Raw genomic sequence first — 16,425 nt, forward strand, 5'->3', positions numbered from 1 at the left:
ATACTATAAACTTATATTATATTAGTATAGTTTGCATATTTTTGAGTACTATTTTTCATAAATATAGCTCACCGATAAATATATGTTTCGCAACGACATAACCCCTGGAGTGAAATTTAAAAAATACAATTTGAAATGGTATTTTGCATAATCCAGCGTAGCTTATCGGTTTTTTTGTTTTTGTTGTTTGTTATATTTGCATGATTGAAGATAATATGTATTATTTCTAAAGCGACTGCGTGGTTTGATGACTCTCAATGCAACCGAAGAGAAAACAATTCGAATAAAAATGTCTAATTTATAATATAGGTAGGTATTTACATATTTGAAAAAAATGTCCACTACTTTTCGTTTAAGATCTCACTAAACGGCAATCTCATAATTAATAATATTTTTCTGGTTTTCGAAGAAAACATGCGCTCAAAATCACAATTTTTTAAAAACGTAAGCGTGATTTTTGTTAATGTTACGGGTCATGTAATGATGTTTTTGTGGCGTTCATATGGTAACGTTCTAAATAAAATATTATTTTATTTTATACGCGTAAACTAATAAGTAAATTAGAACTTATTTAATACCGGGTGATTCATTTAACTTAGAACACTATCATTATTCAACAAGTATTAATGTTTTTGAATATATTTTTTTTTACATGGTTTCAATCATTACAAAAATGTAAAACAACGTTTTTGTTAAAAATTATACTATATTTTTAAGTTTCTTACGTTTTTGACTTACAACATACAGTTTTAATTTCATCTGCGAAAGCAGAATATTTTTCTGAGTATTTCTATACGTACAAATCGACTTTAGGAGTAGTTTTTTAGTTATAACTCATAAGTCATAAGTTATATTCTATATCAAAATACTTAGGAAAATATTTTGCTATGGAATATGAAATTAAAATTGTATGTTATTCAATGATTTCTGGTCAGGTGGCACTGCTGGGAGCCTTCCTTCTCTTGTTATTTTTTTTTCTTATAATACTTACTTACTCTGTCACCACACTTACTCATTATACACTTATGTATAGATTGTAAATATACTTTATTTTTAATAAAAAAAAAAAAAAAAAAAATGTTATTCAATAAAGTGAAAAACTTAAAAAATTATAAGGATAAAAATAATTTAAGTCTATATTTTTTAAATATTGTTTTTAACGATTCAAAACCATGTAAAAACACATGTTTTCAAAAACATTTATACTTTTTGAAATATTGAGTGTTCAATGATAAAATGATCACCCAGTATGCATGAATGTAAATATTATTATGATATTATTTTTCAACATTTTTCTTATATTCAAAATTAATTTACAATAAAAATAGTATTTAGCTCAATTTCTGCAGGTATCTGTAACAATAGTAAAATGATAGCGTTTTGACTGTTCATCTCTCGGGTTAGTTTTGTTGTATTTTGTATACCCACATTCACATAAACCTATATAAATATACGTAGCTCAAATAAAGTTAAACAATACCTCGACGGGTTGTGTATGATGGATCACGAGCAAACATTGTTTCGATGATGTAAAATTTCCGGTTGGATTCGTTCGCGACTGTCTATGACAACAGGGTCACATTATTTGACGTCTATAAAAATAAAGGTGCTCATGTACCACTATATTTATTTAGTCAGTTGCTGGAATTATTTTTAATTATTATTAATTACTATTAGTATGAATTTGGGTTTTTTTTCAATTTTATAAAAGCAACTACCCGCCCATGGAAGGATTTCTGGATTTATAGATAATTATATAGTTATTTATTTGCAAAGTTTAAATGTGTGCCTGGGTTCTAAAATTATTTTCATTTATGTGAAATTTGAATCATCTTAAATTAATCTTTTTTTATTATTTTTGAAATTATAATAATTTGACCAAAAACATTGTTAATAGCGGGGATATCCATACAATATATAAAACGAAAAATAAACGGATTAATGAATATGTGCCTTATTTGTGAATTTGAGAAGTTGACAAATATTTATCTAATTTTGGATTATCTTTAATAATAAGTGTTTCTTTTTCGTTTGAGCTATCAGAACCACAACCAGTGGATTCAAAAATTCTAAGTTTTGCTGATCATTTATTCAAAAATAACATTTCAAAAGGTTTAGTCTTCCATCTATTTGCAATAATTTAAAAGAGTTAAATATTAAAGTAAACTGTCGCCAGGTAGTCTTATTCATACAAAATTAGGTTTTAATGAGGTTCCCTGCCGAATAATTTATACTTTTTTAGATGTTATTCATAAATAATTCAAACCGATATTGAAATATTAGCGGTAGAAGGTCGATAGTTTCTATACGGACAGTTTAGGAAATACAGCCAATATAATGTTTTATTTATTCAAATTAAAATCACCGAATTAAAATAATGTATATCAAAAAACTACTAACCTAATTTTAATTGTACAGGTGTATAATTATATTTATTTTATACTAAATTTGATTACATCTAGAGTTGTCATATTATATTTTACTTAAACCGGAACAAACATTTTTTATGTTATTTGTATGGGAACTATCATAACACTCCAGGGTACTCCACTATCAGTTTTAGAATCGTATATTTTCGTAACTGCAGTTTTGAGTACCACACAATAATCAGCATTGGTTAACGACATGCGTATAAAAGGTAAAAGTAAAATCGAACCTAATGTTACAAATCCGAAAAAAATGACCAAAAAAAACATCAAATTGAATATCATCCTATATCTATGAAAAAGTGATAATGAAAATTATCGTAGCCAAGTCGGGAATGTGATTTCAAACATAGATTTAGTCAATCAATCAAGTAATCAATTTGATTATTTTATTAATATTTTTATTTATCAAAACAATATAGTTTTTCTAATAGAAATTTTTAGTAAAAGATTAAAAGTTTAACATAAACAAAAAAATGATTGAAGTTTAGTTCTGGGACAATTGACAATCTCGAAACACTATTGGGACACCGGGACGATAATAATATAATCAAAACCGGTATACAGTCTCGTATGGCAACCCTTATTAGTTATTACATTACAATATACATGACAAATATATTATTGCTATATCATAATGTATTAACTTTTTAAAATCCTTTGATTATAATTTAAAAGACTATTTACGAGTATATTTCATTGTGTTTGGCTATTGAGTATTGATTAAATTCAATACGTATATGTTTGATTTATTACATTTCATTTCAATTTTTAAAACTAAATGTTTGATAGGTATACAAATACATTGTCATAATTATTTATTGTGATTATTAATTGTATTACTATAGTCGTTTAAGAACAATATACGAGCAATACCCAAAATACCGGGACGCAATGTTAAAGTTCACCACAATCTACGACCTACAATACCCAAGATATTACATAAAATTATATCAGATATGGCGAACCTATGACACGCGGACACTAATCAAGCCACACCCATATAAACGATCTGGTAAGCCGGGTCTGACGAAATTATATTATTTTGGTTAGCTATAGTGATTTTTATTTTGTATATTTTCATTTAATTCGTATTTCGTTCGCTTATGAAAAATAATAATAATATCTATTTTCTGGCAATTTAAACGGCGCCGGTTGAAGTGGGCGAGATGTGTCGTTTATTTTTATCACCCCTTCTATGGACCTAAACAAGACGTGCATGCAAGTGTTATGATTCTCACACCTATAAATACTGATGGGGCCAATATACACGTCCACCTTGGCTGGGATCACCGTCGCCGCCGTGTGTCGTCACTCGAACGAACGCGACCGTGATAAACATCCGGAATCGGTTTAGAGTCTTATACTTATATAATAATATTATATTATAATATAGCCTTTACCGAAAATATAACTTCTTCGCGATATACTAAATTACTAACCATCATAACGATAAAATATCACGGTGGAATTTGTCATATCAGCTGTCAACGATGAACGAACTACGAACTACGGTGAAGTGATGTGACTAATCCGGATTTGTAATTTACGTAGTTTTTTTTTTTTTATCGCGTCACGAGTAATAATAAAATCTATTATACATTTTCCAAAAAGTCCTTTGGTCATCGTTTTGCAGATTTAATAATATTATGTAGGTATGTATACGCCATATAATTGTTTGTATATAATATTATGTGTGAGTGTCAGAGTTTCAGAGTATGTTAATTGTTAAATGCTAATGCGATGAATTATGATAATATTATATTAATTATAATTGATTGATCGCAGCTGCGGTGAATGGTATTACGGTCTCAGATCAAGAGGAGTATATAAATAGGCGATGAGATGAGCGAAGAGCAATAAAATATATATTGTAAATTTACTTATGCTATTAAAAAATTAAGTTTAAGTGATATATTATACATAATATATAGTGATATAATATATTATTATTTTACTGTGTAGTTTTGTAGCGTTATCAGTCCACGCTGAAAGTTAAGTGATGATGAACACCGCCGTTCGGTGGGTGTTATTCGACCACGCACGCCGCTCGCGAACCGAATTCCGCTAAGTATGTTACAATATTATTATATTATTATTATTTTCTGACGAATAGTTTATACGACGAACGCGACAGTCACACGCGGCACTCATCGCGGTGAAGACCGACGCCACGAAACGAACGTATGATAATACATAACAATATTATTATTTTTATCGAACCACGAGACACACACACACACACGTGACAATTGAAATTGTGACGATTTTAATATTATATATTATTATAATACGTCGTGCTTATAGGATATAGACACCTGTTGAGTAGGTACCTATACTTACATAAGATTTGCGAGAGCGTCTCTCTCAAACGGAGTAAAAAAAAAATCACGTCTATGATAGGTGCCTATAATATTATATAATATACCTAATATACTATACCTTGTGCATTTACGATATCATAGTTTTAATACTTGCGCGTACGTATATAATTATGATAATTAATTAATAGGTAATAATAACAAAGTATAGCGACATATTTACATAATATTTGATATTATATACGCAGGACGTGGTAATAACACATTTAATAATAATAATATAATAACCGAGTGCGCCGTTCTCTCGCATTATCGTAGCATTAATTCGTGTGAGTAATATTATAACATTCACAGATCGATCGTGTATAATATACCATTAATACAATAATACCTACACTCGTAGTCGCAATCAGCTTCCGGACTCGCGATTGTTTATCGCTACCGAGGCATCGGCCGGTATGGGCACACACGCACCGCCGGACCAGGCGTATCAGTCGCGTCCGATAGGTCGTTCAGGTGGTACCTAGCAATATAATATTATTATAACCGCCACGGGCGCATCATGCCACCGCCGCCGCCGCCGCCGTCTTCCGAGTGATATAATAATATAATATCATGTGAAATAATATTATATTTCCGACTCGCCGTCCGGCCGATATTATCATATTATTATACCCGTCGCAGTCCTACTACGTCTGCACTGACCTACTACACACACCGGATTATTTGATTTACGGAAATATGACCAACGAAACGACGGCGAGCTGCAGAGGTCCGGCGGCCGGAGACCCGAAATCTGAACCCGACGAGTCGTCGTACATGCTCCGGGACAAAAGTGCGTATCTACACTATATACAATATTATGTTATATTATTAAGCGGTTTTAATTTCCTCGGCAGACCGAAACGGATGTTTGTCGTCCACACAAGCGCGTAGTCAGAATTTTGTCTAGGGGGGGTCTTAATTTATTTATATTTAAATATAACATGTGGAGAGCTCTACACACTCTCCATTGTATTCATTAGTCTTCACATATCATGAAATAGAACCATATGACTACATATTCTGTAGAAATCTGAATCATATGGTTCATATATTTTTTGATGCCCCGGGTGTTTAAGCATCCAAAATTCACCCTTGGCCAAGCCACTGTTTCTACATGTCCGGTGTCGTTTCATCACTTGTTTAGTCGTTTGTACATTTTTGATGTGTGTTTCTCGTAACGCCGCAGGACCGTCAACGTCGATTCGCCGCGACCAACATCACCAAAATTCGCGACAGGAACGTCAACACCGGACGTTCGACGACAGCTGGGCCTGGTACGTTGTGGGCGGGTGCGCGTTCGCCAACTTCCTGTTGCCCGGCATGCTGAGATCATTCGGTCCAGACGTCCTGAACGGGTTCGTCGAGGTACACGAGCTCGAGTTCTCGAACCGGTCCGTTGTCGGTTGCCGGTGGATACCGGCCACGTTCAACCTGACGTTTTTCATATCGGGTAAGTGCCAAAAACGATTAATATTAAATAATAATAAGACATAATAACAATTTATATATGACAGCTGGGCGCATGTATAAGTTTCACTGGGACATTCAGGAATAGTCGATTTTAGGGTCAGATTTATGACATTCAGTATTAGACAAATCTTTTGAGATGTAGCGTATTAGGAGGTAGGTACGCTTTATCACAACATAACGTCAACTTAACAACTGTATTAGGTAGTATAAGACATAAGTACTAAGTACTATCGTAATCTACACGATAATAATCATGAAATCAAATATTTATTTTAAGCAATAAAAATAATATAGACTATGACATTGAATGCGTTGTGTAATTAATTTTTAAAAAATTTAAAAATAAAATTGATCAACCAATAATATAGTTTAGGTTTATTTAACAAGTCAATATTTGGTCGGTACCGCAGTGGAATTTACATGTTTTCACAGGTAAAATCAATGGAATTTACATACAAAATAAAGGTACAATAGGTGGAATTTAGTATTTACAATCACCCCGGCTATAGAGAATCGATAGATTTGTATAAGAGATTTTGTGTAGATATCTACCTATTCATACACATTAAACATGCCGATTTTTGTGAGGTTTCACACAGACTCGAATAATATTCGCGTATAGAAAATATTGTTGATAATAATATGTTATTTGTTTCGCTGTTCGTCTATAATACGCATAAAACAAATATTGCGTATATTGTGCGTGAAGCGCGTGTGTCATCGCTACAGACCTATAAACTTATATAGAAATGGACTGCAGATAACAGCTAGCGAGAGAGGTCTGGGGGCCAACATTGTTGGAAAAAGATAACTTATACAATTTAAGACCATAAAGTTTAATTTTAATAGCGAGAGAGAAGAAGAAGTTCAATAGCAATAAGATAACAGAAAGTTTTTAGAAAAAGATAACATAATATGCACTTAGGTCCAATATTATGCATTTATGCACTGCACTATCTCTTTCTAACAATGTTTTTTTTGCTCTCGGCAACCTATAGCCAGTGTATGGGGGACGCACATGTCAATTTATCCTGTGTCAATATTATGGCCATCGCACTCTCGGACCGCCGCGATATTATAATATGTACCTATTGTACCTACCTATATAGTTTGGGTAATCGTTCCTATTTGTATATAATGTACCTATATAATATATACGCACCGAAAATACTGGGTCCGCTGCACTTTAGACGTTCAGCTCGAGTCCGGAGTACCGACTGCACGCGCGGTATCTATATGTCATACCTGTATAATAAATAATAATAATAAATCAGTAAACCATACCTGTCTGTATAGTGAGTCACGTGTGGCGCGGCGCACATTTCCATCGCAACCGTCGGGATTTTTTTTTCATTATATTATGTACCTTTTAATACTATATCTAACGTTTTGGCGCCGTAGAGTACTTACCTATGCTGCTCAGTGTGTGTGTGTGTGTGTGTGTGTGCGCACTAAACACTTGTAATTTATGACGCGTGCCAGAGAATCCAAACGCAGTCGCCTCTCCGCGCTCCCCGCCCGCGAGCCTCGACTCGTCGACTGCACGAACCGTCACGACTTTTTATTAATTGTGTTCGATGAAACAATCGACCCGGAAACCAGACGCAGCAGCAGTCGATATTGTATATTATACCGATCGAATGTTCCGCCCGGAAAATATTGTATAGAAGAGGCCTCATTATTGTATTATGACTAAACGTACGTGTACTTACCTAAAAAGCTACTGTGTACACTGTACACGAATCGTACACGTCAACACGTGTTTGGTTTTTTGACGAGTGACGACTGATACCGGTGCCTTCAGACGTGATTTCGACCCCTCAGCTTAAAAAACTATTCGCTTCTAATTTTTTTTTTTTAATCTGGTCACGCATTTTTACCGAATATATTATTTTCCAAAACGACATCTGAAAAAAATACCGTTTGTCTGCAGACTTCTGCGTGCAATATTATTGTTCGTAAATCGGACACAAGTACCTATATTAAACGTTTTAAAATGTAGATTGTATATAGGTATATTCCGATGATGCAATGGTTATAAATTTATAATAATTTTTTTTACATATATAATAATAATTATTGATAATCGTAATATTATAATATTATAATATTATAACATTGAGTCTTAAATATATTTTAATCAGTGCACTACAAACATTTATTTTGTCAAGTAGGTATTGAAAAAAATACATAATATATTATATCTATATAATAAATTATTTATTTGCTGAAGGATATCAGTTCGGTTGTACGTTATTATTTTAAATATAATATATATATTCATGTAAATAGTTTGGTTATAGCTATAGCATAAAGAAATTTGATATTTTAAACCATAGTTTGTTATTAATACATAGGTATTTACGTATTTTGACTATACAGCGTGATTTTTTATCAGTAAACACTGCTTATCTAGCAAAAGGTGTATTGACGTATTTAAAAATTATTTTTTTTACATAATTTATATAATTCACCAAACCATTTGGATAAGTCAATAACAAAATTATTAATGAAAACTAGCTATTTCAATACATAAAATTCGAATTTCGAATGAATGTAACTAGGTAGTAGTTGTGACTTATGTATAATAGTGTTTAAAGATTATACGAACAGAGTGAAGTAGCACAGGGATTCGAATACCCCGAAAAATGGTTGGTGTACACTACTCCAATCATCTAAACATTAAATAGGTGCATACTTATTTATTTATTAATTAACCACTCTTTCAAAATTTAATATATGTACATTAAAATTCTTTATATAATTATCTGTATAATGACTTAAATAACTATGTTAATATTTACAAAATGTTAAAAACATTGTTAAATAACTATTAAATATATATAGTTATGTAGCCATTGTTAAGAGGATGTCAGAGCATTATTTGCTATCTTATATACTTATCTCTCTTTCTCCCTCACTCTCACTCTCTTTCTCTCACACTCTCACTCTCCCTCTCTCTCACTCTCTCTCTCTCACCCTCTCTGACTCTGCAATGCACACATATCAAATTTTCGTTGTGTAGAACCAGTCTTGTGTCGTTATAGCTGACCTCTATTATCAAATTTAATGTTTAAAGCGTTATCTGTGTTTTAAAATCGTAATATTTTTAAATAATCATAACTTGCGTAAAAAAATGTCGTTAAAAAGTCAACATACCAACAATGATAATTTTTTGAACTTAAGGTTTGATAATAGGTCAATTCACTATGTAATATTCGATCTAACAACACAAGGTTGGTTTGCTATATAATAAATTATTAATAATTAATATTATGTTGGTGGGTCGGATAAATAAAACAAATAATGCACTGAAATCCTCTTAATATTTATCGAAATAATCAGTGATCACTGTTAAAAGAATCCTGTGTATGTGAATCAAGTGAACAAAATTTAATTTCGTTAAAATGTTTTATTGTTAAAAACGCTTCTCGCAGTCACATTCCCTAGTCGAAAGTCCTCCATTCGAACGGAAGAATATAATATAATTATATAAGTATATAACATAATTGCAGCAACCTCACTTGACCCGCGCTCCCATCGACAACAGTATTAAATTATAAAAATACTACTTAACACATATACACTCATTACTTACTATAAATAAATTCGTTTTTACGCGTGGGCGACAAATTCCAATCACCCTTCCACTATACCGGCAACTCTAACAACTCCTGCACCCTCGTCGCACATGAAATCCAAAACTATTTTAAACGGACGCCGTTGAAGCCTGCAGTCCCATCCTATTACAAACGAACCTTTGCCGCCCACAATTTGAATACAACATTATAGAACTCTTTCAATTTAGAAACGCGTTCTTCTGCGGTAGACCACAATTATTGGACTCGCTTTACAATTTACAAACACTATTATTATGCACATCATAATATTTTAGTCATATGGGCGTAACTATAGGATTTAATAGTTAATTACAGAGGCTATAGGAGTCCTAAAAAACCAAAGTCCAAAATAATCCGTGGGATGCAAAGCCCCTGTATATCCCTGTACTTAGACCCGAATGTATAGAAAATATCACTATCGATAATCGTACATCGTAGATAATTCTCTTTCTATATTTATTATAACCAGATAACTGTACATAGTATATAGTAGGTTCTTAACCGGTGGTCCATGGACCCTTTGGGGTCCGTAGATGGTTACTCGGGGGTTCATGTAGTGGCTGTGATTTTTTTTATTATGTAAATTTTTATTGTGATGATTTTGAATATAATTTATTATTTTTGTAGGTTTACGTGAACGGTTGTTCATATTTCTGTACAGTTTCCGATAACGTTTTTAAGATAACAATAATAGTTTTTTGCCCACATTTCACCACTTGAAAGACAACAACGAGACAAACCAGTCATTATTTTTATATACCAAACTTATATGGTTACGTACTAACTACTTACTAACTAATTATTACACACGAACATTCAAAAAATAATATGGCTTTATCCAGTTCCACAAACAAAAATTGTAAGCACCTATTGATGTGCAATATGTGCTTGAAAATTCATTTGGCAATTATTTCGATTCTACATATTTAAAACCAAAAATATGGTTATGTAACCCTTTTATCGTGGACTTAATCTCATGAATTAATGATTCAGACCTCGTTAATGATGAATTAATTGATTTAAGATCAAAATAAATAGGACACCACGATTTACAAATAAAAACTTAAATCGAATTTTGGTGTTCGTTGATAAACGCTTATCTGCGAGCTACATCCAGGAGTGCAGGACAATGTAATTTTTGATTCCATTCGCTATTATACATATCTCTGAAAGGCTGAATTTTATACAATACTTACAATTAAAAACAAATCAAGAACTCGATTGAACATTAAGGACGATAAGCGAGTTGCTCTGTCTAATATGGTCTCAGATTTTAAAGCAATATTGCAATCAATACAACAGCAAAATATGTCCCATTGAAACTTGTATACATAAATTATAAACTATAAAACAAAGTGATTATTTATAATGATTTAATAATGTATTAACTCTTAATATTATCATTAAAAATAATTAAAATAAAAATAATATTAATTTGGGGTCAAAGCCGGGTTATATTACAGCTATTATATCAGCAAATAAATAAATATTATATTATAATAGGTACCTACAAATATATATATTAAATATTTTACAAAAGAAAATTTTATTTTATGGATTGATTTGGATTTTAACCGGCGGGAGGTAGTAAGAGTAAAAAGTAAAAAGTAAAAACGTATAGGGAGACTAAACACGTCTATTGAAGGATGGAATGGATGACTAATCCCCCTCCTAGTCACGCCGATGCATATATAGCTATATTATAGTTTGTTAGTATTATGTTTTCAGCGAAAATCATCTAAGAGTTAAGACAAATTGTAATATAAAAATATACGATCGAATTTTGTTCGGTGGTTTCAGGGTCGCTGTCATGTCTACTGTGTAAATTGATTTCACACCGAGCCGTAACGTTCTGGGGTGGACTTTTGGCTTCCGCCGGTATGATGTACAGTTCGTTCGCCAACTCCATATCGCACCTGTACATAAGGTAAGTGTAAATAGTGGAATTTATTTTACTTTAGCTAACCGTAGAAGATGCATATATTTGTTACCTACGGGCAAAGTGCAAGACTATCGGGCAACGTAGTTAAATTATATATATTATAGAATGTTGCCCAGTCTAGCTCGGTAAATATACAATGTCAACCATATTATTTATTAATAATAATAATTTTATTATTATTATATTTATTATTTATTTATTATTGCTTTATTTAATACTGTTATTTATAATGCTTAGTATTAGTCAAATGGGTATTTGGACGTTTCCCCCTAAATCAATACATATATTTTTTAAAACTGGTATACCTACGTAGAACAAATAATATCTTGGAATGGTGGAGTAATACATTTACAACACTAGTCCAATCATCCAATTATATATTTTTATAAAAAATCACTACGTATACATCTTATTCGTAAAAAATTAACACTTTTATTATATAGGTATTATAAGTTGTCATCTATATATCTATACATATATTGCAATTGTATACATAATATATAGATATAGACAACGCCGATGCAATCATTTTTCACTCATTATTTTTGGATTTGACTCACTAGTGGCGTGACAGGAGGAGGAGGAGGAGGGAAATATATATATCACCAGTTCCTGTCACTAATGAGTCAAATCCAAATTATTATAAAATCCAAATAATGAGCGATAAGTTAGGTAATTGCATCGGCATTTTCTATCCTTAGTGTTATACTTTAATATATGATAATATACGTACTTGATCGATGACCGTTTTCCCGATTTTCCGCAGCTACGGCTTGATGGTGGGATTTGGCGCGGGCTTGTGCTACTCGGCAGGAATACTGATCGTCAACGAGTATTTCGACAAGCGCCGAGGACTGGCCAACGGGTTTTCGCTGGCAGGCACCGCCATCGGTGCTCTCGCCATGCCGCCGTACCTCGAGTTCTTGACCTTTTCATACGGCTACAGGTATATAATATTCTACTGTAATATGATGTTCATTAATATATTTGACCAACAAAAAATTGAAGAAAAAAAATGAGCTCATATTATTAAAGTCCCAAACTTCCAACCGATCTAAAATTAATTGTACATAATATTAGACAGGGTGATCATCCCCAGTTATTCACAATCTAATTCTCAGAATTTTTATCGCCGCAGTACACTTCTTAAGTAAGTTGCAGGTACTACAAAATAATTCTTGAATTTGAAAAGAAGTATATTTTGAGTATATATAAAAATTCCAAAAATAGAATTTTAATAAAATATAAATTCATTATTAAAAGGAAAAATGGGATGAGCATTGAGCATGCATGATGAATCAACCTATATAGTGTATAGCACCTATATAGAACTATTATAAGTTATAACTTACTAATAGTTTGGATTTTTTGTGGTCAATGGTCTATGAGCAGGTCTATAGCTTATGTCAACTATAAATTCTAAATGCTAATCATATTATTTGAAAAAAAAATCGACATATTTTATTTTGCTTTGTTTCATTTTTAAATATGTTCTGTATTAAGGTCCTTGCAAACCCTGTTAATTTTTCATCAAAACGACCTTAGCGACTGACAAAAATTAAAGTACTTCTAGTGGTTAGGTTGTAAAGATGTTTTAATTGGTCAACAAGTCTACTTTGCACCGGTCGGAGCATATTTTTTATATTTTAGATATTTTTTAATATATTCAATACTAAAAATTTATAAATTTATAAAATGTAAAACATTTATTCTCGTCAAGAATTTGCTAAAATTGAAAAAGTGCTCCGACCGATGCAAAGTAAACTTGTTTACCAACACAAACATCTTTACGTTTTTTAAATCAAACCACTAGAAGTACCTTAATTTTTGTCTGTGCGACGGCTATTTCACGTCCATAAATTGGTTTTCTAATAACTTTAAATAACTTGTGCATATGCGTGCGTGCGACCAAAAACCAGATAAGAAATAACAATGAAGTGTAAATTGATGTGGGTCACAGGTGATGGTAGGGGAGTATGCACACACTGATGATCATTTACTACACACACAAAGACGATCAGTAATCGCAGAAACGAAATAATTGCCTAAACAGTAAACACAACTCCTTAAAAAATACACATTTGCAAGGGCCTTAACGTGTATTAGTCATTATACTCAATTGGTATTTGCAATTATTTGAAAGGATAATATTTGTTATTATCTCGAATATTCAATTTCATGCCGTCATTATAGATATGTTTGAATACTTTTTATGTTTGTTTTTTAATTTTTTTCTGGTAATTGTTTATATTATGTAACTAGAAATGTTATAATATTAAACTATAACTAGTAGTAGTCACATTAGGAGTGTTTATTAGATTCAAAGAATAAAACAAAATTACAGTGGGTATCCTATGTCGTCTTATAATAGTTTATAAAAATATATTTTAGTGTTTTTTTTAGTTTTTAATCACATTCAAATTCGAATAAGCATTAGTTAGTAGACCGTGGACAAAGACAATCAAAACTTGTAAAATGGTACCGACCAAATAACAGCATAAGATCGGTACTTATTTCACGAACTTACGAGCTCTTCATTGAATCACTAGTAAAGTCTCGATAATAACCTAACCCAAAACGGTGATCTTTAACTTACTTCCGCCCCCATTACATGTCATATCGTTTTTCTTGCAGAGGCGGCATTCTGATCGTGTCCGGAATGATATTGAACACACTGGCGTGCTCGTTGACCTACATACCCGCGGTTGTTGATGCGGACAGGGTTCAACAGGACGAGGTGACCTACACGAGGCCGATCGCTTCGTCGACGCCAACGCCGACATCGATCAACGCGAGAGCAGTCGCGACGACGGCGTTTAAGGCAGCCACGGACCTGTACTACGCTGCGGTAGTTTCGTCACCGTCGCCGCCGCTGTTGAAATCCCAAACCACGGCGGCGGCGGTGTCTTCAACGGACGACGAAGACAATGACGACGACGAAGACGATGACGACGACGACTGCAAACGCTTGAAAAACACCCGTTGGTGGTGGTGGCTGAGGTGGCGACACCCGCAGTTCGGCGCCACGCCGGCCGCTGAGTTTCTGGCCGTGTCAGTCGTCCACGCGATCAGCCACTTGGCGTACGCCACTGCCGCGCCTGCGCGTGCCTCCGCCCTACAGCTGGCCGCGGCCGAGGCGGCCGGTCGTTTTCTTGCACCCACCGCTTCAGACCTGCTTTCGCCCGGCGGTTCGGCGTCAATTTACCTGTACGCCGCGGTGGTGGCCGTCGGCGGCACCGTCCTACTGACCGGCGCCGCCACCGCCGAATCAAATGCCGACCCGTTCCAGTGGCCACTGCGATCGGCAGTGCACGCGCAATGGTCGGCGTCCCTGGTCATGGCCTTCGGAATGGCATCCGGTGCCGCCGTCGGGCTCGAACCGCTGGTTGCGGTCCGAGCGCTAGGCCGCGAACAACTCGCCGCCTCCTGTTCCGCCACGTTACTCGGAAAAGGCGCCGCTCAACTGGCCGTCGACCTGTTCCTGCGCCAGTCGTTGCCCAGCCGTGGTGGACACTGGCCACCGATCTCACCGTGCGTGTTTTACACGCTCGGATCCATTCTTGTGGCCACCGCCGCTGCTTGGACGGCTGCGTTCCTTGTCAAGCGTCACTACACCTCCAAGACCGGGTGCAACCGGTACGTGAGAACCGCTTGACTACAGCAGCCACCGGTGGCAAAACAATCATCCTACTATATTGTATAGGTAATAACCGGAGTACCAGACGAGAATTGAAACACTTTGGGATCGGTTTTCAACTTAAGCTTTCAAAAAATCAAAATAATACCCATTCGTCATTACTCGTTTCTCGTTGTCCTGAAAAGTGTCAAAAACTATTTAATATTTTTAAAATTTAAAAAACTTTAGCAGCGATTAATGTTTGAAGTTCTTGTAATTTTCATAACTCGTTTAAGAGTAAAATTAACATTATTTTGTATATAATATAATATATATAGGTACCTATTATAGTAAGACGAGAAAATTTAATACAATCGAGGGCCTCAACAAAACACTACAGTACTCCAGTATCAAGTCGGTTAATAGCACTTAAGTGTTAAACCAGAACAATTGTAAAAAGTTACAAATCATTATTCCTGTTTGTGATGAATATAGTTGGTTATCTACTATAGATATGTACATTTAGAACTGTCATGTCGGATCCATTAAAATTGGTCGAAACAATAAAAAAAAAGTTCTGATTTTACATATGTATCTACCTAATTAACGTATTTGAGGCTTTCGATTATAGTAATGATATATACAATTTGTGACCATTAGTATTTACTATTTACTAGGTACCTGCATTGTTCTAGAAACCAAGACAAGAGTGCTTGATGTAAATACTCGTCATGACTCATGGGGCATAGTCCAATGCGTTTTGAGCACTCAGTTATGGTAAACATTTTAGTTCTAAAACTGTGCGTGTTGATTGCGAACCACGATTTTCGGGCTTAAATCCTATTATATATGGAAGTGCGCAGACATGTTCAACAGGTTTTGATTTCCAATATAGTGTGAATTTGCGGCCCCTGAATATTATAACATTATTGTTTCCAATACTGTAGAAATATTTAATTTTTATTATTGTATCTATTACTGAAAT

The 16,425-nt window shown here is 33.8% G+C and overlaps 1 protein-coding gene and 2 long non-coding RNA genes across 5 annotated transcripts; 1 reads left to right on the forward strand and 2 right to left on the reverse strand.

Annotated features, from left to right (window-relative positions):
- The first annotated feature begins 3,578 nt into the window (after positions 1-3,578).
- Positions 3,579-15,951, forward strand: LOC132952303 (uncharacterized). Of its 3 annotated transcripts, XM_061024577.1 has the most exons (7): positions 3,579-4,081; positions 4,392-4,497; positions 5,102-5,582; positions 5,979-6,242; positions 11,683-11,809; positions 12,591-12,770; positions 14,459-15,951. In XM_061024577.1, exons 3-7 carry the CDS (start codon positions 5,489-5,491, stop codon positions 15,477-15,479), a joined length of 1,686 nt encoding a protein of 561 aa, XP_060880560.1. In that variant the 5' UTR covers positions 3,579-4,081; positions 4,392-4,497; positions 5,102-5,488; the 3' UTR covers positions 15,480-15,951. The 3 variants fall into 3 exon arrangements, with proteins under 3 accessions (XP_060880560.1, XP_060880558.1, XP_060880559.1); XM_061024575.1 differs by having other exon boundaries at positions 3,579-4,497; XM_061024576.1 differs by having other exon boundaries at positions 3,579-4,077; positions 4,392-5,582.
- Positions 5,822-8,424, reverse strand: LOC132952307 (uncharacterized). Its single transcript, XR_009665460.1, has 3 exons — positions 7,673-8,424; positions 7,425-7,507; positions 5,822-6,223 (listed from the first exon to the last, which is right to left on the reverse strand). It is a non-coding gene; the product is annotated as an uncharacterized LOC132952307 (long non-coding RNA).
- Positions 8,506-14,559, reverse strand: LOC132952306 (uncharacterized). The gene is made up of 3 exons (XR_009665459.1): positions 14,421-14,559; positions 12,558-12,785; positions 8,506-11,798 (listed from the first exon to the last, which is right to left on the reverse strand). It is a non-coding gene; the product is annotated as an uncharacterized LOC132952306 (long non-coding RNA).
- Positions 15,952-16,425: the final 474 nt, after the last annotated feature.

The sequence above is a fragment of the Metopolophium dirhodum genome, chromosome 9, assembly GCF_019925205.1.
Source record: "Metopolophium dirhodum isolate CAU chromosome 9, ASM1992520v1, whole genome shotgun sequence".
Taxonomy (NCBI): Eukaryota; Metazoa; Arthropoda; class Insecta; order Hemiptera; family Aphididae; genus Metopolophium; species Metopolophium dirhodum.